This window comes from Solanum lycopersicum, chromosome 10 (genome assembly GCF_036512215.1).
Source record: "Solanum lycopersicum chromosome 10, SLM_r2.1".
Lineage (NCBI taxonomy): Eukaryota > Viridiplantae > Streptophyta > Magnoliopsida > Solanales > Solanaceae > Solanum > Solanum lycopersicum.
The window spans coordinates 58,233,238-58,257,259 of record NC_090809.1 but is presented as its reverse complement, the minus strand read 5'-3'; the positions used below and the strand labels follow the sequence as shown (position 1 = coordinate 58,257,259).

General features: G+C 38.8%; 1 protein-coding gene across 9 annotated transcripts in view; it reads right to left on the bottom strand.

The window, feature by feature from the left end:
- Positions 1–24,022, bottom strand: part of LOC101266988 (regulatory-associated protein of TOR 1) — a 30,999-nt gene that overhangs the window by 573 nt on the left and 6,404 nt on the right. The window contains exons 3-20 of one of the 9 annotated variants that reach the window (XM_069290422.1): positions 18,543–18,625; positions 18,271–18,429; positions 18,079–18,195; positions 17,823–17,983; positions 17,029–17,183; positions 16,791–16,935; positions 16,634–16,712; positions 16,404–16,505; positions 15,231–15,314; positions 15,013–15,123; positions 6,957–7,310; positions 6,681–6,867; positions 5,817–5,936; positions 5,340–5,732; positions 4,851–5,178; positions 1,195–1,217; positions 975–1,056; positions 76–735 (exon numbers count right to left, since the gene is read on the bottom strand). In XM_069290422.1, the coding sequence (XP_069146523.1) occupies positions 690–735; positions 975–1,056; positions 1,195–1,217; positions 4,851–5,178; positions 5,340–5,732; positions 5,817–5,936; positions 6,681–6,867; positions 6,957–7,310; positions 15,013–15,123; positions 15,231–15,314; positions 16,404–16,505; positions 16,634–16,712; positions 16,791–16,935; positions 17,029–17,183; positions 17,823–17,983; positions 18,079–18,195; positions 18,271–18,429; positions 18,543–18,625 (2,729 nt within the window). In that variant the 3' untranslated portion in view covers positions 76–689. Of the gene's footprint in view, positions 1–75; positions 736–877; positions 1,057–1,194; positions 1,218–4,609; positions 4,734–4,845; positions 5,179–5,339; positions 5,937–6,680; positions 6,868–6,956; positions 7,311–15,012; positions 15,124–15,230; positions 15,315–16,403; positions 16,506–16,633; positions 16,713–16,790; positions 16,936–17,028; positions 17,184–17,822; positions 17,984–18,078; positions 18,196–18,270; positions 18,430–18,542; positions 18,626–24,022 lie in introns of those variants that run through there. The other 8 variants (XM_069290425.1, XM_069290420.1, XM_069290423.1 and 5 more) reach the window with 8 other exon arrangements.

Here is a 24,022-nt window from a genome sequence, read left to right as displayed (position 1 = left end):
AAAGGGAAGATTGAATAAAATGATATTTACAAAATAGAAGAAACAAAGAATGAAGATATTTACATCTATTTTTACCTTTGTATGGAATTTTTCTCCAAAGCTTCCGTTCAATATGTTGATTTTTCTTGACTTTCCGCCACTCTGTGCTGATGCAGCTCAATAATAAGCAGCATGCAACCTCCGTGAGCCGGATCAGCTCTTCAGGAGAGGTTGACAGCAACTAATCAAAGATGTCAACATCAACCTCAGTGAGCTGATCACTGTATTAAGAGATGTAGACTGGGACCAGAAGAGATGTCAACAATCCATCCGCCACTGACCATCTCAAAGGAACACACCCAAGTCCTAAAAATCTTGTTTCTCAATCTGAGAATTTGTGACAAAGCGATGAAGTTGTTATGTTGGTGGGGAAATCTCATCAGCGTAGATAGAAACACAGGCATCTGCTGCACCAGCAGCAAGCAGCACTTGATAGGGATGGAAGGTAAGGCATCTTACAGATCCAATCGTCTGAGCCATGAAGGTGGACAAATACCTAATAATGCCTAACTGCTTACCCTCCAGGTTGAACACTTTGATAAGTTGCTTTAATGAACCACTTGCTATAAGGGGTGCATGACGATGTACCGCCAGAGATATAAGTGATCCACTGTGAGCATCAATGGTCAGGTAAGCCGCCTTGAGATTTCTCATATCGAGGAACAGAATATCACCAGCCTGAGATGCACTGACAACCTGAGAAGAAACAATTGAAACAGTTCATGAATTCTCATTTTGCTTTAACAATATTGGAGAATATTTTATCTGCAGAAAAAATTGTTAGTAGAAATAATTATTGGAACAACTAACATAAAAGAGAGTGATGGTGAGTATATACTCTTTTTTTTTCTTTTCAAAATACAGTCTTCTGAGAAACCAGTAACTGACAAGTTGACACTTGACAGGCCAGATATAAACAGGGCAATAGTAGTCACCTTTGCTGGTAGAAGTCCAGGTTGAAAGCCAACCCCAACAACTCTTTCCACTTTGGGATGAGGTCGGGTTGAACAAACAAGCCTAAACAAACACATATTAAACAGTCAAAAAATCACTGAATGATGGATGTAATTTATGCACCAAAAAATGTATGCATGTGTACGTAATGCCTAATGTGTGTGTATTTATCTAAAATGTCTCTAATTGGCCAATGCTTACTTCTTTGTCTCAGAGGTGAACAGACTGCATAATCAAATTGCCACTTGGGACACAAAGTTTGAGAGTGGTACGAGAACTGCTTCGCTGCATCCCTTCTCACCAGTTGTGATTGCTGCAGATGAGAGTGAATGGATCAGGTAGAGGAATATTGGCCTGAATGAAGACATTGTTTTCATCGTTCCTTTTTCACGATCTTCTCTCGTAGTACTGCGGGAAGGGTCGGTTAGTTCAAGTTCTAGGTTAGTCGTTGGAGCTATGTGTAATCTGTCGTTTCAACCAACAAATGCTGCTTTGCTGGTAAGCAATCATTCTCAAGTGGAAAGACTAGATGCAGGTCAATGACATTTAATTTAACACAAATAACGATGATTACTTTTGGTGCATGCACTTAGGAAAACAGTAAGTTGTATAAACTAAAATGGAAATATCACACTGCTTTGCATTCATTGACTAAGAAACAAAAGCAAAAATAAGCAAGAAACACCTGATCCAACACTATACAAGAGTGAGGTCAAACAAAGACTTCAATATAAGTAGCATCTACGTCTTGAAGCTCTAAGAAGATATGGCGATTATTTAGAAAGCAGGCATAGTTCCAGGACATGTACATTGACCTGCATCTAGTCTTTCCACACAAAAGCACAAGTAGCAAAGATGAACAAAAGCTACTCAGAGAGAGAAACAAAAGTTTTCAGCAGGCCCACATTTTTACCGAATTGATAGTTCAAAAAGCTACCAAATTCAGCATGTGGCATGGCAATTTGAGGTGGGACCTACACTTTGAGCAAACACATCAAGCATGTACAAGTTACAAATATATAAGTACAATATCTTGATTAGACTTTGAAATTCTGAAAATGTTCTCCAAAGCAGGACGACCCTAAGCTACTCCCGCTCCCGCTTCTATATTCCTAGTAATATTCACAATGATGTTACCATTCCCTCAAGTTGGTGCAAGAATTATATGTACCAAGCTCACAAACGTGTTCACCAAGTCCCTAGCCTAGAACAAGTTATATATGCAACAAGCTTGACACATAATTTGTATTCAGCACTTAAGGGGGAGTGCTAAAATATTCACAAGGATTCTACGACTCCCCATCAAGCTAGTGAATATAAATTATATGTCTACAAATTGATCATTTGACCGCATGAACCTTGTGACTGTCTTTTAAGAGTACCTTTTATCTGAAAAAATGGCAATCAATCTCTAAACTCCAGTTGGCCAGCGCGTGAACAGATCCTGTTAGAATCTGGGATGCTCTGGTCGGCGCATGAAGCGGCAGACAGTAGCGGAGATGGTTGAGGATTGTTCATGTTAGTGTTCCAGTTCTCATAGCGGGTAACGGTTTGATCACAACATCTACGAAAACAAAGTTATCTTTGGACCAGTGTTATCAAAGGCGCGCTTTAAGAGCGCTTAAGCCCTAAAGCGAGGCTCAAAATGTGTTGAGCACTTCACCTCGCTTTATGTGCGCTTTAGTGTTGTCGTCAAGGTTCTAAGGCAGGTATTTCCTTGCCACTGAGCCTCTTATGAACAATTTGAAGCTAAATAATTGATATTTCACTCTATCATAATTTTTTTTTCAATTTCGTTGGTCATATATTTGTCATTCATGTTTAAAGTTATTAGTCTTGGACTAAACATATATATTTTATTCTTTTCTCCCTTTGCGCCTTTTTCCGTAAAAGCCCACGCTTTATTTGCGCTTTGCGCTTAAAGCCTCCTACACCTTAGAGCTTTTCGCCTTTGATATCACTGCTTCGGACAACCGTAAGAGGTTGTCTGAAAATCTTATTTCTATATGTTGCTGGTCGTAACTAGGCTTTAATACCTAGTGAAGTTGAAGAAAAAATAAGAGGAACTCAGCACGATTATTTCATCAAGCTATTGGGGTTTGAATACTTCTGTATACATGTCCTAAAAAGAAAAGAAAATCAGTACAAACCAATACCTAATTATAATAGAAATAAATTAAGTTACCTACTATATTCATTTGTTCTAGAATAATCACAAGGATTCTAAGAAACATAAATTTAATAGAATATCATCTGTTCCTTTACGGGTCTAAAATCCAAGGGAATGGGTAGAACGACAAGATGTTGCACATCGTATTGGAGTGGGGCAGATGAAATAAAGGCGCACATCTTGTGTCCTAAGTGAATATGTCATTGAGACTTAAAGGTAGTTTTATAGAGTGATTGTTAGACCAACTATGTTGTACAAGATGGAGTATGGCCAGTCAAGAACTCCCATTTTCAGAATATGAAGTTAAGAGGAAATGAGGATTCTTAGATGGATGTGCGGGCATACTAGAAGAGACAGGATTAGGAACGAACATATGTGAGGCAAGGCTGAAGTAGCCTTCGTGTGTAGACAAGATGCGGAGGTTGGTAGTGATAGGTTTGAAGAGAGATAGAGGTAAACTGAGAAAGAATTGGGGAAATATGATCAGACAAGATATGACTATCTCTAGTTTACCGAGGAAATGATCCTAGATAGAGGGCATGGAGGTCAAAGATTAGGGCAAACGGCAAGTAGGTTGTAGAGCATTTTCTCTCTTCATAGTGGTCATGGAAGCTTGTAGTCTTGGTGCATCTATTTGTTCCCTTGTCATACTATTACTATTATGCTAGCATTATCTTATGCTTCAGTTATATCACTACTATTATTTCCTTTATTCGGTTATCTTCAATACTTTTACTATTGGTACTTCCGTTCCTTCAATATTTTCATCATAGCTTTTTACTCTTATGTTTATTTCAGATTTTTTCTGAAAAATGTTTTTCTTAAGTCAAGGATCTATTGAAAACAACTCTCTACCATATAAAGGTAGGGGAGGTCTGCATACACCCCCACCCTCTCTGGACCTCACTCGTGGGAACATACTAGGTATTGCTGTATCATTAGTTCCTTTATCATGAAAAAGAAGCTCAATATATCAGATCTAATGGCCAAGAAGTTGACCATGTAAAAGAAACTCAATAACTCAAACCTAATGGCCACAGAGTCAAGAAGTTGTTCTGAGGTGATGCAACATAAGGGGTGAGAAGACTAAGAAACAAAAGCAAAAATAAGCAAGAACACCTGATCCAACACCATACAAGAGTGAGGTCAAACAAAGACTTCAATATAAGTAGCATCTACATCTTGAAGCTCTAAGAAGATATGGCGATTATTTAGAAAGCAGGCATAGTTCCAGGACATGTACATTGACCTGCATCTAGTCTTTCCACTTGAGAATGATTGCTTACCAGCAAAGCAGCATTTGTTGGTTGAAATGACAGATTACACATAGCTCCAACGACTAACCTAGAACTTGAACTAACCGACCCTTCCCGCAGTACTATGAGAGAAGATCGTGAAAAAGGAACAATGAAAACAATGTCTTCATTCAGGCCAATATTCCTCTACCTGATCCGTTCACTCTCATCTGCAGCAATCACAACTGGTGAGAAGGGATGCAGCAAAGCAGTTCTCGTACCACTCTCAGACTTTGTGTCCCAAGTGGCAATTTGATTGTGCAGTCTGTTCACCGCTGAGACAAAGAAGTAAGCATTGGCCAATCAGAGACATTTTAGATAAATGATGACACACCCATGAAAGATGGTAGTGTGAGAAAGAATGAACCATAAGCCCAGTAGACTCACAACAGTGCTGGGATTTGGTGATGAGGTCAAGAGCTAACTTCTCCTTCTCTTCTCTCCTAGAAATGTTCTCTTCATTATCATCATCTGCAGAAAGAAGTGGCTTTGAGAAGTGGCCACAGCTCCAATTATAAATGGTTGATTGAGGAATAGAACTGCATTCTGAAGCTCTAGAAGATCCACCAGAACCCAAGAGGGGATCAGCTGACCCTGAGTCTTGAGAGTTCATTGGGCGATGCCTGAAGTCTAAAGAATAAACTCTTCGCAATCCCCTTAAGAAACTGGACTGGGGGGGACTGACAGGAGGAGTCCTAAAAGGCACAGGTAAACGCCTACCTGCAACAGTTCAAATAGGAGATTGTATCAAAGGGGAACAGAATTACTTGAAAAAGAGTATGGAGGGAAATACGTGAACATCAAGGTTGACACTGATGGATTATGGGGTAGAGAAACAACAGTAATACTGACTCCTAGTCTCCTTTAAGCACTAAATATACCTCCACTCATGTCAAACCAAGAAGATGATCGATTCAATCCATCAGAACTAGGGCCAGGAGATGTTGTGGATTCAACAGTAGACTCGACTGACTTGGTGAACACTTGGTCAATCCCAATAATTGAAAGCAGTCTACATCCAAGACCTGCAACGCGAGGTGATGGATCCTTTGCCAGGGCAAACATGGCCTGCACAGACTTAGTATAGAGTGAATTTTCAAGTGGTCTGGGTCTTATATGATTAACAACACCATCGCTAACAGCATCACCCAGTCTTCCAGAATCAGAATGATGAGAAGAACCATCAGGCAAAGGAGATCCATGCATGAAGCCCGGTGTTGCAACAGGGCTGCTAGTCGAGACCCTACCATCGTGAGAGATAGACGGACTGTCACCTACCACTCTCAATAAAGGAGCATTAGGAGATGGAACTACACTTCCATGTGGAACATAACAAGTTGGCATCGTATAGCCACTACCTGAACTCTGGACCGTAGAAGAAGGCAAGGAAGTCGGCATGGAATTAGATTGATTCTTCAAATATGCAGCTGCAAGCGACTTCAGGTGCACCTTATGCCCAAAGGCAAAACGAGCCAAGGCTACAAGAATGAAGCAACATGAACAAACTAGGTCATACATTCTGTCCACAAAAGTAGATCAGGCACAAGATGAAAAAGAGAAGAATGAGGAGAAATCAGAGAATTAGACGTGCTATTAAGGGAGTAGATATCATTTGGCATGCTATATCTCATGCATTTATGTATTGAAACAATTGCAGCTAACTTATATTTAATTCTTTTTGAAAATAAGAGCATGCACAGAGAAAAGTTTCATCATTCTACACTTATTTATGCACCAGCCTGTGTGCACCTCGGCGATTCCACCGGGTACCTCTCAACAGCACAAGTACGGGTAATTCTTCCCATCAAGCTTAGGCAGATGAAAAAAAATCATCTAGTGTTTTTTCACCTCCGCGGGAGTATGAACCTGAGGCCTTGGGTGCAACTAATTTTTTTATTTCCCTTTCTCCTGCCTTAAAGCAACTTTAAAGTCTTTGACCAACCGGTATGCTCAGCATTAACCTGCCTCTTCAAAGTAAAGATAAACAAAATTCATAGTCTGCACAGATTTAGTTCAGGAGGTGTCCTCATCATACAAGAAATGTAGTGGCACGCTGTTTTAGAGTTATCATCAAATTTCTACAATAATTAAACCTGCAATATTTTCCTCTAACAAAAAGAAAGAATAAATATGGGACAAATCAGGAAGTAAGTTAATAACAACAGTAAGTGCATCACAAAGAAATGTCTCCTCGGGGTGGGAATAATTCAGTAAAAACATACCAACAGCAACCTCAGCTCGTACCAAAGGGCTCGGATCCGAAACAACACTTAAAAGGCTCTTCATTATGACTTCTGCACCAGTTTTTTCCTCATTGCCGTAGTCTTCATCCTCTCCAATGTCATCCTTAGATGTATCAAACCCAACATCAAGTAAAGTACCTAGTGCAAATATAGATGCAGCTCGCACCTGAAATAAATTGCTCTTTTAATCGAAGTCTGAACAATAATGGAGAACCATACTAATAATACACCAAACTGACATATGATTAAACAAACCTCAGGCTGCGATTGAGTAAGTAGAGGCGCAAATATTGCTGGTGCATCTGCCTGCAAGCCTAGTACTTGTGCCTCTGTGAAATCCTCCCAGAGCTTTCCCAGACAAAGGCACAGCCATTGAAGATACAATGGTTCAGTTTGGACATCATTATAGGTTGATCCCTGAAGATGCTTCAAGCAGACATTAATAAGCCCCACTTCAATACACGCCTCCTGACCCCGTCTGTGACCATCAGCAGTTACTGCCAAGACAAATGCAGCCATTGCCCTTTGCTCTGGATAAGCCTCAACGCTGTCAAGAAATCTAATGAAATATGCATGTCCACCATCCTTAACAAGGTCAACCTGGCAAGACTGTCATCTCACAGAAAAAGGGTAATCTAATGAATATTAAACTAGAGGATCATAACACTTAAAAGTGAATCAAGAAACACAAACCAAAAAAGAAAGTTATCTAAGACAAACGTCAACACGAAGACTCTGAAATAAAAGAAAGAAACCTCAACATTTCAACATTACATAGTTTCTACACAGTATAGTCGATCAAAAGAAAGAAAACGCTCAGTGACAAGCATTGAATGAAAGGAGGAAAGAACATGTTCTGTTAACATTATAGATTCCAAAACTAGATCATTAGATTCAGGTAACATCAGAATAAAGAACAAGAGAGCATTCAAGATAGTTTAACATCCTAACAAAACATAAAACACAAACTACAAGTGTAAATTTAGTGATGATCTCATCCGTGCCAATTTACTGCTTGGTTGATGGAGCTTGCGTGGAGGTTCTGTTTTTCGTTACTTTTTCTTATAACAGCACAACATGCATTAATTAATTTGTCTGTAGCCGAAAGAAAATAACTTTAAATAATGCAATGAGTCAGAATTCAACTTCGAATTGGTGCTTAACATAGCTAAAGTACCTTATATTTGCTTAGAGGGTTGTTTCTGTTTTAGAAAGTTGTATTATTGATAGAAACAGCACTAAGAAAATGTTGTAAGCTGGATAATCTGAAGATAATAGCTCCTTAGACTATAAGATGTAGCACATATAACCCAAATAGGATCACTGAAATGGAAGATTGATCACTACAGGATTGCATTACTATTTGAAGACACATACTTTCAATAAGTAAACTTTATCCAACAATTGTGAAACCAGTAATGTAACATAGTAGTGATTGTTGAGCATCTACGATCCAACATATCCACAAGATATCTATTCTAGAAATGTGAACATTAAGATGTCAATCCAAGATGAAAAAAGCTCACACTTACCACATTTGACAGAACAAGTAACATACATAAAGGATAAAAATGACAGGTCATCTAAGATGTACAATGTCTTAGGTAGACCTTCAAATGCACCCATAAGTGATACTACGAACATTCGAAGTGTTGCTTGTGCTTTTGAAAAATCTCCCAGACACAACAATCGAAGATATGTCCAAATCCCGCCAGGGTCCCTTTCCCCACTATTTTCCGGTGATCGGAAGGCATCTCCATTCTTCTTTTCTTCTCCCTTTCCTTGCAATCAACTTCAAATGGACGAACATATTTATTTTGCAGTTGGCTTCAAGGCCTACAACATCAGAAGATAATCTGGTATGGCAGGAGCTTAGTACGACTGGACGGAAAGAAATAGAAACTCGATTACAATGCCAATCTGGACTGACTCGCCAATAGTGTGTTCGCCAGAGAAGATTTTAACTCTAAGGTCATTACCCAATGGCTATGAAATGGAGGAACCGCCAGGTAAAGAAGATCCTCTGCAAAGTCAAACAGCAGAAGATACAGCTGACAGAACACTTACAATGACAGAGGCACATGAGCAGGCCATCAAATTTAATGGAGGAGTGGGTCGGGGCAAGCTCAAATTGGCACGAAACCCAACTGTATCAAGAAACTAGCCACTCAATTTTTACAGCCCTAAACAGCTAGGAAACATTGACAATCGTAGAAAACATTGAGCCCTCTGCTAATCTATGCCACAGAGAGACGACAAATAAAATGAAAGAGGTATTCGGACCAATTCTCACTGAAGTAAAGGGAATCGAAAAATACAGATTCAGCAGATTCATGATAATGAGCCGGTAGACATAAAAAACCTGGGTATCAAACTGGTGGGGAAATCAAAGCATCCAGTTGGGTGAATTCCTGTATTCTGGAACTTAGCTAAACAGATGAAGTGGTGTTTGCAGTTTCCAAGGAAGAAACACATGCACTACTGATGAGGCTCGATGAATAAAAGAGTGACGGAAAAGAAGGGGCAAACAGTGCAGTGTCAACACCTAGACACAAAGGAATTGACAAGAATGAGTTGAAGAATTTACATCACATCTGAATGCGGAAGTTAATGGCGTAAGAAACAGAGAGAGTTCTGTCACTAACTCACGAATGAAAGTAAAGATTGTATCTTGGAATGTCAGGGGGATTTACAAGATTTCTTCAAGGAATCTGGTTAAGAGCTCTCTTCTGAAATAGAGAGTTGATGTTTACTGCTTACAAGAGACCAAAGTTACCAAATATGTAGAAGGGATTTCCAAACAATTGTGGTCTAGCAGATGGATGAGGTGCAGGTAAACTGAAGCTGATGGCAGTAGTGGGGGGGGGGGGGGGGGGATTTCAATCATGTGTGACTTATAAGTTTGGGTGGGCAGCTGTGTGGAGGAAGGTCAATTCTCAATCACATACAGATTCAAAGTTGTCCAAGATTCCTTTCCTTGGTTTCTCACTAGTGTATATGCTCACACACCAGAGCAGAGAAATTGGATGATGGGAAGAAATTGTAGCAGTTAGGGAGCTATATGGAGGTCATTGCGACACTTGAGGGGACTTCAAGACTGTTAGAACAATGGCAGAAAGGAGAGGATGCAATAGAATAATCAATGTAATGGTTGCTTTTTCGATCTTGATAGAGGACATGGAGTTACATGATCCCCATCTTAATGGTGGGAGTGTTACTTGATTCAAAGAGCTAGCCACCACAGTATAGCTAGGTTGGATAGGTTCCTCTACAGTCTACTCAATGGAGTGGGAAGAACTTTTCAGGAGCATTATACAACAAATTATGCTTAGAGTTATATCTGATCACGACCCTATTATTCTACAATGTAAAGAGTGAGAACAGAGGAAGTCTTACTTCAATTTATTTTTTTTGACAAAGGTAACAAATTTTGTGTAAATCTTCAGCACTAAGACTGGTGTCCAAAAAACTTACATCACAGAGCTACTTACAACTGAGTAGGCTCAGCAACCCCCAAAAAAGGAAAATCTATCTCTAGGTCCTATTTCATCTTACAAGGATCCTAAGATGTCTACAATCGCTACAGGATCATCTATATATTCCAAACTACACCAATAGCAAAAAGTGATAACGCGGTTTGTTTTAATCCTATGCAGAGACTGCTAACACTTTCAAAACATCTCGAATTTCTCACCTTCCAAATGGTCCACCATATCACTACTGGGACAATTTTCCATCTGTTTTTGTCCATGCTACCACTCCCCTCATAGTTCCAGCTTACTAGTGCCTGACCTGCCCTTTTAGGCATAGTCCACCTTATGCCTCTGAAATTAGTAAACAAGTTCCATAGTTGGCTAACCACTTTACAGTGTAAAAACAGATGGTTGATTGTCTCTGCCTTTTGCTCACAAAAAAAAAACATCTTGGACACATTTGTATGCCCTTTTTCATGAGGTTTTCTTGTGTTAGAGCAGCCTCTTTCACTACCAGCCAAGTGAATACTTCAAATTTGAAAACGGGTTGCTTAAGGTAGAGGGTTTCAAAGATCTAATCCAGGTCCCAGTATGGATTTGTGTGGAAGGATGCCCAGACTACAAATTCAGTATGAAACTACAGATGCTAAAGCAGAAATTTAATAAATGGAGTTGTGTAACCTTTGGGGAACTCACCAATAGGAAAAACAATTTATTGAATGTGTAGGTTGAGTTGGATCTGATTCAGAATAATAGAGTGCTGATAGAGGATGAGATGATTCAAACAGCAATTCTAGTTGAGTTGAAAGAACTGGCAAAAAAATGAGGAGTCCAACTGGAGACAAAAGTCCAGAGTGTTGTGGCTAAAGCAAGGAAATAATAAATCAAGTTCTTCCAAAGAGTGGCAACAACACATAGGAGGTACAACACTATCTACAAACTGATTATTAGTGGGAGGAGATTATATACCCAAAAGAAATCAAGGAGAATATAACAAATTTTTACAAGTGTTTGAAGGCATATAACGACCACATGAATTAGCAGTTAATCAAGTAGATAACATGCAAGGTCTTGTCAACAACCTGGGCTGTAAAGTGGTTTCTCTTCCCACCAAATATTTGGGGATGCCCTTGGGAGCCAAGAACAAAGAGCTGGAAATATGTAGTGAACTCTTGAGAGAAGTGAAAGGAAGCTGACACGGTGGAAGAGTCAATATCTATCCCCTAGGAAGTAGGAGGTAGACTGACTCTTATCAAATCAGCTATGGATGCCCTCCCAACTTATATGCTGAGTCTTATCCTCCTCCCAAGAAGTATTGAAAAGCATGGCTACAACCTGGTTAAATGGAAGAGGCAAGAATGAGAAAAACCCAAGGGGTATGGGCATTAAGAACTTGAGTATCCAGAACACTAGTCAGCTAAAAAATTGCCTGTGAAGATTCTGATGTAAAGATATGGCACTATGGAGGAGGTTCATCACTGAGAAATATGGCATACTGAACAACTGGATCACCGAAGAGGTTCCTGGCACTTTTGGTTGCTCTCTATGGAAAACTATCAGAAGATTGTGGATTGCTTTTTCAATGCAAAGGTGACCATTAGAGCGGGAAATGGTTTGAAGACTAGTTTCTGGAATGAGAACTGGATAGTGGATTAGAAACTGTGGATACTTTTTCCTGATTTATACATTAGCGCTTACGGATCAAGCCATTGGAGAGCCATCAGAAACCATTGGCCAAAGCTCAGAGAAAATTGCAGTATTAAATTGGGGAATGGTAGGAAAACCTCTTTTGGGAAAGATAGATGGCTAGAACAAGGATCTTTGAAAACCTTGTTCCCGGGTTTTTTCACCCTAAACAAGCGGCAAAGGGCGCTGTAGAAGAGATGTGGTCAAACCAAGGGTGGAATCTGAGTTTTAGAAGACCTCTAAATGACTGGGAGATCCAAAGGTTGGTGGAGTTTTACAAGGTCTTGGGGCAGTTCAAAGGAACATTGATGCACAAGATAGTTTGGGATGGCAGGATCACAACCGGGATAATTACAGTGTCAGAAGAGCGTACAAAAAATTTAATCCTTGTAACAGTCAGAGGAATGGGTGGCCATGGAAGTTGATATGGAAAACTAAAATCCCCTACCAAAGTGTCTTGTTTTACTTGGCTCCTTGCTAAGCAGGCAGTTTTGACCCAGGAAAATCTTATGAAAAGAAATATTCAGCTGAGTCCTAGGTGCCTACTATGTGGTGAAGAAAAGGTAGAGACTGTCAACCATCTCTTCCTTCACTGTAGAATAACCAACATTTTGTGGAATATCTTTATCAATCAGAAGGACATGAAATGGGTTATGCCTAGGAAAGTTACACAAACTCTGAATCAGTGTTCAGGAAAGCGAGTGCTTCATCGCTTAAAGCAATGAAGCGAAGCGATGCAATGCGAGCCTTCTACGCTTCACACTCCAGAGTGATTATGTGAGTTCTTCATCGCTTAAAGCGTAGAGCGAGGCCTTATCGCTATTTTCCGCTTCACGCTTCCCTGAACACTGCTCTGAAGTTATGGAGCAGTTATGCAAGCATTACCAGGCATAAAGAAAGATGGAAAATCATCCGGCTTGCATCTGGTGGTCAGTGTGGAAAGAAAGAAACCTCAGATGCTTCCAAAACAAGAGCAATTCCATCCAGAAGATTAAGATGAACTGCTTAGTTTTGTTTCTTTTTTGGTGTAAACAGGAGTACATGGTAGATCTAGAATCAGTCAAAGATGTTCTAGATTCCTTGTAAATTTTGCTATAGGATTAAAGATCTTCCTGGTACTCTCCACAATTGTAATTAGGAACCTGTAACTTGTTGTGGCAGGTTCTGGTTTTTTCTTTTGGAATAGAATACAAGTTGTTACCTTCTCAAAAAAAAAACAGATACCACTATATGCACATATTTAGAACCCTCGGGGCAGGGATCTTATGTTCGGAAGGGCTCTAATGACGTAGTTTCCAGGCATCACCACAGAGCCCGAAAACCAGTTTGGAAATTACATGGTCGAGGAGTTGGAGAGGAATAGAAATCATTCTTTGACAACAGCTTAGCCTTGGAAATTAATCTGGAACATAAAGATTCCTTTAAAAGTTGTATGTTTCACTTGGTTGGTAATTAAAAGAGCATACCTAACCCATGAAGTGCAACAAAGAAGAGGTGTACAGATCTGTTCAAGCCTTCAAGGTGTTATATGTGTGGACAAGAGGCTGAAGTAAATGGCCACCTATTTCTACATTGCTATACATCTACAGATCTGTGGAACATGTTCTTTTGTGTAGTTAGGGTAAATTGGACAATGCCTAGAACCACTTCTGAGGTACTGACACAGCAAGAAATTGGAGAAAGAGGATCAAAGGAAGATTGGTGGAAGAACATCACTGCTTGCATTTGGCAGACACTATGGAAGGAAAGGAATGAGAGATGTTATGACAAGAAGGTTAGCTACACAGAGAAAACCAAGATACGATGTCTTAAGTCTTTTTTTTTTGGGGGGGGGGGGGGGGGTGTAAGCAGAGAATTTAGTGGGAGAACTAGATAGTTTAGTGAAGTTTATAGCCCAACTATAAATTTTGAAGTTTGTTTTGGATATTGATTATGATGGCACCCCCTAGGGTTTGTTAATTCATTCTCATCAGTTTCCTGATGAGTATTTTGTGTGAATGCAAAGTTGCCTATTTCAAAAAATAAAAAGAATGGTAGACCTAATAACATAATAGAAAGGTAGCCGAAAAGACCTACAATCTCTCGAAATGATTATGAATTTGGAGAAGAATAGAATGAACTAGTTAAAAAAAAGATACAAACAGATAATACTGACGAGTTAATATTAAGGTTTAGCCAAGTTAAGTATCCCGCATTGGTGGAGGGATAAATTGTTTGTCGCCTCATATGTTCTTCGGGCCTCATGAGCTAGCTTCTACAGTTGATTTAGGTCCTAAATCTATTTCTTAACAAGTATCAAAGCTGAACCCATCTTTGTTACTGTATGTCATATTACTGGCCCCCAATATTAGGTTGTCTACGCTCTAGTTGATAGGTTTGGCTGGGGATGGGGTTTGAAGTGTTAAAAATTGGTTAAAGGATAGGTTGTTTGTCTCCTTGTATGGTTTTTGGAGCAATGCTCACCTCATTAGCTAGCTTTTGCCTTTTGAGGTTGAGTTAGGCCAAAAATTCATTTCTTAACCGGTCGTTTTGGCACGCTTACATGGCCTGGTCCACAAGAGTTAAGCCATTGAGTATCTTAATGAAATGGATCTAATGCAGTGGAATGAATATTGAGAATCCATATGACCAGACCCAACTAATTTACAACTGAGACGTAGTTCTTATAATTGTGGAAAGATCGAACCATCACAACATCTAATATTTACTTATTTCCAAATATTCCCATACTAAACACACAGCGCATTTCATATAAGCCTTATGCTGTTTCTTTATCCTAAACTTTCAGCTACAGACCACATTAAGAAATTTTCACCCAGTTACCAAATGGGATAGTGAAGAATCCCAGATCTGCCAAGACATGGCCAACTGCAGGAACAGTTGTTCTGATGTTGCACAAAAAAGCATAAACTCCACATGCAGGGCCCCAAAGTTTATTAGATATAACCATGCCTAGTGCAATGCAATCCAGGTGAAGCACACAACTTTTCTCATATTCAATTTTTTTTCCATGTCTATTGTTATTCACTGATGAAACATCGGTTTAGAAAGAGATCGCACAAAATCTATATGAGAAATAAATATAGATAAAACTGAAACATGAGAATTTAAAATGAGAAAATTACAGGTGATAGACAAACCAATTCACGTACCTTATCAAGGGCAAGGATCTTCGTCCAAATGAAGACAAGAATTTGCCTAAGCTTAGGAGTTGTGGTTTGCAAAAGCTTTAGAACATAGGGAAATATTCCAACAGACAAGGCCTGGAAATAAATTTGTTGACTTAAGAATTTCTTAAAAATTGGACGCATAAAATTAGAGGCAGCCAGCCTAATTAACAAGAAGCTTGAAATGCACCACCAATAAGTACCAGATCTACAGCCCAAGGTCCCATATCAAGAAATCTTCCGAGAAGCACCAGTGCTCGAAACCGGTGGGAATGACTAAGTAACACCTAGTAACAAAGAATAACCTGGTTACCATCCCATACAAAGAGAAAAATGCACCAAAACAACAAAGCCCTCGAGAGTGAAGAAAACCTGATATATAGGAAAAATATTAGAAAGACAATTAGCAATCAGCCTGTATCTTAGGAAAACTATGGTTTTTCGATTTCTGTATCCTTCTGTGTTGAGTCGAGCAGATAAACACAAAGTAAATCTGTTTTTTCTTTTGGTTAGGTAAAACACTAATTAAATCTAGCCATACTTCACAATTCAAATAAAGAAATGCGCTCACACGACGAACAGTACCAACTACTTTTCAAGCAACCCCTACAAAAAAACTAAGATGATTGTCTTGACTGAGGACTAGCATTACTTAAACCAATGGTTCTGCTGATTTTCCGTTAGAAACTTCAATCAGCCTTGTGGTAATATGCTTCTGCAATGGTAAGGATATGAGTCACACTAGAATTGACAAAAATGTACTCTAATCTTCCATAGATCGCAAGATTACTTGAGCAAAATAATAAGTACGGAAAATATGAAGCAGATGAAGACCCAATTGTGCTGAGAGGAGTACCAAATCTTTGATGGCCTATTAAGTAATTTATAAGAGGAGAGTTTAACCACTCCTCACATTATGACATGACTTTCTGGTTATTTTCTCTTTTATTTCTGAGAACATTCTATTGTTCAAAATTTAGCATGATATACAACAGCATACCCAGTGGAATCCAACAAGTGAGTCTGTGGAGGATAGAATGTACACAGACCTTACCTCTACCTCGTAGAGGTTGAGAGGCTGTTTTGGGAGGACTCTTGACTTGAGTACAGCTAAGTACAGTAGATATAAATAGACAATTTTACTCCTATCTAAACAAATTTAAGCAAATGCAGCTAACTATCAATAACTGAAGCTTCATAAAGGAACAATAAATGCTAACAACCAAATGTTTCCTTTTCACCTTTTCATCATATTAAGAAACAGAAATTGACAATAGTGTGGGAACGAGGAAACGTGCATTATTTAAATCGACCATTTCATGGCAAGCAGAACCAAGAATGGCCTTTCATTTGATTAGAACCATAATATTTCTTACCTGTAGCACAACCGGCAACTGCACTGGTGGTTTTTTATTCTCTGATCCAAAGTCAAGCCAAAGCTCAAAAGCTGTCAATTGGTCGGTGAAGAATGAGCTAGGCTGAAGAAATCAAAAGATGGGAAAACATTAATCTTGAGAAAAATACATGGATCATGTTTTTCAGAAAACAGACCAACTTTTAGGAACTAAATATATAAAATCAAAGGGACAATAACTCATTATCCCACCTGAAATTCAACACTTGGATCAGCAAGCAAAGTTGGAAGCTGCAAAAGGCAGATTTCTGCTTCCATGTCCCACGCATCCCTGTGGAATTAGTACAGGCCCCAAATGAGGAGAAAGTAAAGCATGAACTTGCATAGCTTGAGTGTTTCATGTAGTTACCACATGTGATGCTGATGAGTAGGTGGTAGCATTGGGTATGAAATTGGAGAACAATTTGCAGAGCGCATGATTCTTTCAGCAAGTAAAAAATTTCTGAACAAACTAGCAACTAATAGGTCTTGCCTGAACAATCTCTGAAATAGATCTGCGGCTTTGAAACTTACAGATTAGGAAGAGCTTAAAACGCCGAAAAAGGAACTAGGATAACTGCATCAATATAACTACTCTATCACATTACCGCGTGGTAGAACATTCCAGGCAATTGAATCAGTTACTGCAGTGAAAATCCAATTCAATTCACCAAGAGGTGTCTTTCGATCTGTTTGGCGGCCAGGAATTCTATCTATCAGAGCATAATCAAATGACTCACAAAATAATGATCGCGTGCAAAGCCTAACAGCCAAACAAGAAGATACAAACAAAGAAAACTAGTTATAACAAATTTGACTGAAAAGTTAAAAAGGAAAAGAATAAAGAATAGAAAAGATTCTTGTGAATAAAGATAGGCTATTTATCTAAGAATTCTGACAACATAGATTCTTATGAATAAAGATAGGCCATTTATCTAAGAATTCTGACAACATCACACTTGAGTTAAGCACAAATAACTAGGAGTGCACTCGGACATACTAAGTGGCAATTCCCTAAGAAAATATATTAATCCTATAGCAAAGGTTGTCATAATAGACAACACCCATGTGGTTTCTAAAATTAGAGGTGCTATACAACTTTGGGGTATCAAAGGGACTTGTCCTGTTTCAAATATTCTTTTGGTGAGAAAGCTATTCTAACTTTCCATCTAGATGGTTAGTATATGCAAATAGACATGACACTTAAGATAAACTATGGAATACCATAGAGAGAAAAAATAATATTATCCATCAGTCGGGGACCAAACCCACTGAAATGCTATTTCAAGTTGCCCAAATAAAGTATTGCTGCTAGTTCACCCCATTGCAGAATTGGACAGGTTTAGCAGAAAGCATGAAGAAAAACAGAAAGGATAAACAACTTTTTCTAAGAGTAAGTCACCATCTCAATGCCATTTTGATTGGCGTTGTGAGGCAGGAAGTGAAAATGTCAGCAGGATACTCAGCACTCTGAGGAAGAGTCTCATGTGCTTCACAGGCACCGAGCAGAATACAATCTCTTGTAGAAGGTCCAGAGGAATTAGAGGCAGCCAAGTTTTGGAGCTGCATTAAGCAAATGGCTTTGATTAGAGAATGAGCTTAGCAGATAGGTAGATCACCTCATCATTAAGCATGTACTGCATTATTAAAATATGCACCTCTATAAAGGCATTAACGATCACCCCAGCAGCTGAGCAGTCAAACACATAGATTGAAGGTGTCTTCAACCAAGAGTCCAGGTCACTGATCGGCAACGGGATATACTGCATATTACTCTAAACAAATGTCTAATTAAAAAAAAATAGATATCACAAATGCTCTGTGAAAGCAATTTGAGTAAGAAAGAAAACCTTATTGAATAGCCAAATTTCATTATTGACTGATGGTTTTTGTACACCGTATCCATTGTAATGGAAAAGAACTCGCTCTGACTTGGCGTAATTTCGACATGTTGTGCAAAGTTTCTTAACTTCATCAACAATAGGATCCAAGGAGATCCTGTAGCGTGCCTACATATAGTAAGATATTTAGGTCATTTTAATTAAATTACTGATTACCTTACAAAATACAGCCTAGACCTTGTCCACGCATAATATCTATTATCACAAAAACACTTTTTTACCTTGGGTTGCCACTTCTCATACTGTTCAAACAATGTTCTCCCAATTGTTTCAAGGGCTCTTTGAGGTGGCATAGAATATGGATCTGATATAGAGAAAAATAGCGCAAGTATCAAAGTGATTGCTGGTTGACAGAAATTTGAAAATTGCTGATTACAACAACCAGGTAAAGTCTTAACCAAATTCATCCAATATCCTCAAGAGAATATGAAAGCTGGGATAGCTGATACCGAAATATATTCAAGTAAACAACCGAGTAAGCCAAGATGTAATATCATCAACTATTCTCCTGCATTGTCAATGCTGAAGTGATAACATACGCAACAAGTATACAAAACTCCACAATATTTAAAGGTTCCCAAAGATAAGCTACTGCACAAGTATGGCACAGAACCTTCAACAAATGCTATCTGAGAGCTCTGAAGAAGGTGTTAAGGTTATTATTTACAAAAGGAAGGGCAAAAACTAGGGGGTGAGGACTCTTACGGCGCAGGAGATAATTCACATAAGAAGGTCATGATATTGTACATAAATTGGATGATAGAATCATGAAAGAACAAATGAGGGGGTGAATTCGCAGAGAGGAATTGAGTATATGACTGTCACTGGAAACCATATATTAAAAAGAAATTCTAAAGGTAAGTAAAAGTGCAAGCAATGACTCAAAAAGAGAAGAGAATCTTCAGAAACAAAAGGAAAGAAATGGGAGAATTACCCATCTGTTAAAAGTTCCCTAGCTATTATTTCCATAAAAGTAGGATTTGAATTCCATGCTATTTGAGATAGGTTTCATCATTAATATTATTTAAGAGGCTTCTCTTCTTTACACCTTTGTATATGGTGACTATGGATTTATCTTACAACCTTATAAGAATGATTTTTAAGAGATAATATTAATTCTTAACTTGATATCTTTGGTTTCTATTAAGTAAATTAAAGAAGGTAATTAGTCTTGCACTCACTGTTGTCTCTAATTTTTCAGAAGTAGGGGACAAGATCACTTTTGGTTTAAGTTCTTGACTTGACTCGATTAGTATCATAATAAGTATTCACTGGGTATGTTGTTGTTGTTGATCATAATTAAATTTTATCTACTACTTTTAAATACTAAGACTAATTAGAGTTCTTAGCAGTTTATCTTGAAATTTGGGGATTTTATTATCGAATTTAACACATCTTTCAATTCCTCCTATCTTTAATCTTTGTATTTTTGCTTCCGAATTGTTTTCTTTTTTATTCAAGTAATCTGATACTTATCGGAAGTGCTGTGAAAAGAGAGCACTGGAAAGCTATTCAACACCCCCACCCCCCAAAAGGGCGCTCTACTAAAAAAACAGTTGAACAAGATCTTACGGGGAAAGTTCTACATTAGGTTGTTTTGAAGATTCTGAACAGTAAAGCAAAGGAGTGGTAGACCTAGGAGTGAGGATACTTTTCAAGCTGAAATTGTCTAACCATTTATCCTCCCAAAATGAAATCTTGATGTTATTTCCTACCCTGATGGTCGTACTGATCTTCAAGAGAAGCCACATGATTCTAATGTACTTCCATAGGCTTACCCCATATAGTGTAAGGACCTCCTTTGTCATCCACTTGTTCTCCTCTCCATATTTTGCTTGAATTACTTTTCACCGGTATGGTTGAGGCTCTTCAGAATACCTCCATAACCACTTTAGTCTAAGGGCTTTTGCACTGATTTATCAAATTCCTTACTCCTAGACCCCATGTCCCCCCCACCCCACCCACACACACACGCACAAAAAGAACCTTGTTCTAGTTGACTAACTTCTCATACAACCCTTGGTCACACCATTTTGTCTATCCAGAACTTTGCCTTATCCCCCCCCCCCCAACCCACATAAAATCATAGTGTGGCATTTTAGGTCTCTCCAGTAATCTCTGATAGTTCTCCAAACCCCAACTACATAAGAGGAGGTCACTTCATTTGTGCAACAATGATCTTCTTGCCCATATTTATATTGAGTTATCTCTCTGCATAGAGTCTGATTCCCATGAACATATCGCATCGCCATTTGAACAGCAAACACTTGATTTGTAGCTTAAGGTTTCTGATTCTCAATCCCCCATTCTTTTTGCTCAACTGAACTATCATCCATTTCACCAAATTCAATCCCTTCACTCTCCCTCACAGAGATAAGTACTGAAACTTCCAATATGCTAATTTTTTCTCAGTTTATGTTTGGACCCCCACCCCCCACCCCACCCGGGCTTGACAAGGTAGAATGTTGATACCTCTTCCACCTTACGCTTGAGAATGCTTGCTAGGGACTCAATCAGCAAACCTCCTTAATTGGGAAAATGCTACTCTTCCTCCTGTTTACTTTAAGGCCTGAGCATGCTTCAAAGATAACTAGGATCAGCCTAAAGTGCCAGATTTGCTCCCGTTCTGCTTTACATAAAAACTATTGTATCATCAGCGTATTGTAGATGAGTCAGCTCCATAATCTCCTCTGTCCTTTTTTGAATAAAAATCCCCTTATCCAATTATTAGTATAGGCAAAACCCTCCATAGAAATAATGAACAAGAAGGGGGTGGATCCCCTTGTCCTGAACCCTTTTGCCGGGAAAAACGCAATTGATTCTCCATTATAAGAATGGAGAACCTAGTGTTTTTACTTTTTAGTACAAAAAGTTATCCCTCTACCCATTCTCATCTGAAGCCCATCTGAGGGTGTTGCTCAGAAAATCCCAATTGGGGTGATCATAAACTTTTTCAATATCTAACTTACATATCACCCCTAGCACTCCACCTTTAATTCTGGTATAGATGCATTCAAGTGCTATAAGAGCATCCATGATCTACCTTTCCTTTGATAAAATCCATTTGATGCTTATTAACCAATTTTTTTATCACTTCCTCCACCCTCTCTACTAGCACCTTGTCAATAATTTTGTAGACTCCAGTAATTACACTTATTGGTTTGAAGTCCCTCAAATCACTTGCCCCCATCTTCTTTGGAATCAAGGCTACCAAGATGACATTTAATTTTTCTCAAACATTTGGTGGGAATGAAATTATGAAAGGTCAGCATCAAATCCTCTTTAACCAATTCCCAGAAAGCATGAAAAAATGTCATAGTATAGCCATCTAGACAAGGTGCTTTGTCAATAGCACGTAATTTAATCCCTGCCCAAAACTCATCCTCTTCTAAGCCCTTTGTTAACCGTTAATGTTCATTGCTTGTGAGTTTCTGAACATCCATTATGTTCAAAGATGGCCTCCATCCTTCAGGTTCTTTATACAAATCTTGATAGAGATGAACAATTGAGCTTTTTGATAGCCAAAAGATCAGTAATCATAACTTCATAATCTCCAGGGGATTAATGGTATTAATCCTTTTGTGAGTTGTAGTTAATTCTATGAAAGAACTTGGTGTTCTTATCACCACACTTGATCCATTGAATCTTGGATCTCTGTCTCCGGTGTATTTCTTCATTCTTTGTCACTTCCTCATAATCCTTTGTTAACTGGTTGTCATCAACTGCTCATCGTTTGTTAGAGGTCTGAGTTCTTGAGTGGCTTCCAAACTACTTTGTTTCTCCATAATCTGATTTTTTTTCTAGCCCTCCAATTACTCTTGTTATCCATATTCCACTCCTTGAGTCTCTTTTAAAGGAGAATTTTGTAGATAGCTACCACCACAATAAAGGAACCTCCACCCACCAGTCATGCACTTTGTCTCTAAAGCAATCCACATTTAGCAGTTCAGTGTTCCACTTCTTTTCAACATTTGTCTGCATTTGTTGTTGTTGTTGCCTGGCAATGTTCTCCTGCTTTTTTCCATCAATTTTCATGAAATACCAGAGCCCCACCCTTAAAACTCTGCCCCAAATTCTTTACTAAGTTTAAGAATGTGCTGGTGTATCCAAATTAGAGTGTTGAAAACTGGGTCAACATCTTTATTGGGAATTGCACCTCCAATTGAGTGATATATTCTACTGATAGTTCATCTCATCCACCTTCTCGTTAACATGCGCGTCTTAAGAACCTATTGGCTCCCAAGTCGTTGCTTTTTCTGCAATATAATTTCCCAGGTTTTGTTGATCAATCTGAGAATTACTTTCTGCAATTTCAAATCTTTCTATTGTTGCAAAAATTTCCCATCTCCTTGATTGTAGTTTCTTCGTTTCTGTTTTGAGTTAATTCGTTGAAACTGTCGATTCTGTTTTGAATTGATTTTTTGACTGAGTTTGCATGTATTTCGATCTTAAAGTTGTCCATAAATTCGGCCTCATTGGACTTGGTAGTAATTAGTTGAGTATTAACAACCGGGTCTGGAGTTCTTAGGCCTATCCTTCAGCCCAAATGTTTCTTCTGAATTAGAAGACCCAGCCGTTGTACTTGTGGGCCCTTCTCGAACAATCTAGTTTCATGTGTCCTAAGATCTTAAAATCCCTTTCTTTTGATGTACCTGCGTGCTCAGTCATATATTGTGCTGGTGTCAGACCTATTTCACAGTTAAATAGGGTTTATCACTCCTTTCATCCTGTGGTTCCTTCATTTCATATCAGAAATTATATAGCAGTCGCTTTCTATCACTAATACCAATGGAACATCTTTCTTACCATCACCTCTCGCTTTCATACGTGCGATGTACAAGTGACTTCTCAGTGACATTTCCTCCTTTCTTTATGTAGCCTCCACAACGGTCACCAACCATCTTGAAGCTTTTCCGAGACTAGAGGTTCAAGGGAACCTGGTAGTCTTATCCAGACACAATTCCTTCTTCCGACTAGCATATGTTGTTTGGCTCCACCATCGGAGTTGTGCCTTGTGTTTCTTCCATACCCATTCGGCAGATAACACATGTTCAGCCACCTTCCTAGATGAAAGTTCGAAGAGAAATTGCCATCACTCATGGACTCCAAACACTGTCTTCCAAGTGCTACATGCCATTTACGAACATCATTCAAAGTTGGGATTTACTGTGACTGTTCATGAAATTCTCCTATAATGCATCTGCCCTATAGCTCCTTTTAAGAGATAGTTGAGCCTCCATTGATGCAGATTTTGTTGGTAGTGGTCTGGATCTATGAGGCTTTTGTGACTTCTGTTTCTCTTGAAGGCTTCTTTGAAGAAGGATCCAAATTGCTTGAAGCTGACAACATCTACCTCCTATAATGCATCTGCCATCCTCCCTTTAATGTGGTTTCTGGTGTAATAGTGACATATTTGTTTTCCCATTGAATGGAAATAAGTTGATGTACGTACCATTCTCATTGTATTTAAGAGTGCAAAAGAAGTCTGAGAAATGATCCTTCATGTTCAGTCTCTTGGCCATCTTTCGTTGCCCTTTTGTTGCATCAATATATACAGATGCCATCTCATAACTGTAAGACTAATCATAATTTCCTCATTAAAAATCTGCTGCATTCTGCCCATGCTACCAAGTTTTGGTACCTGATTTAATTCTAGTAATGTCATAGGATTTGAAACCTGCATTGTAATAAATCCTGTCCT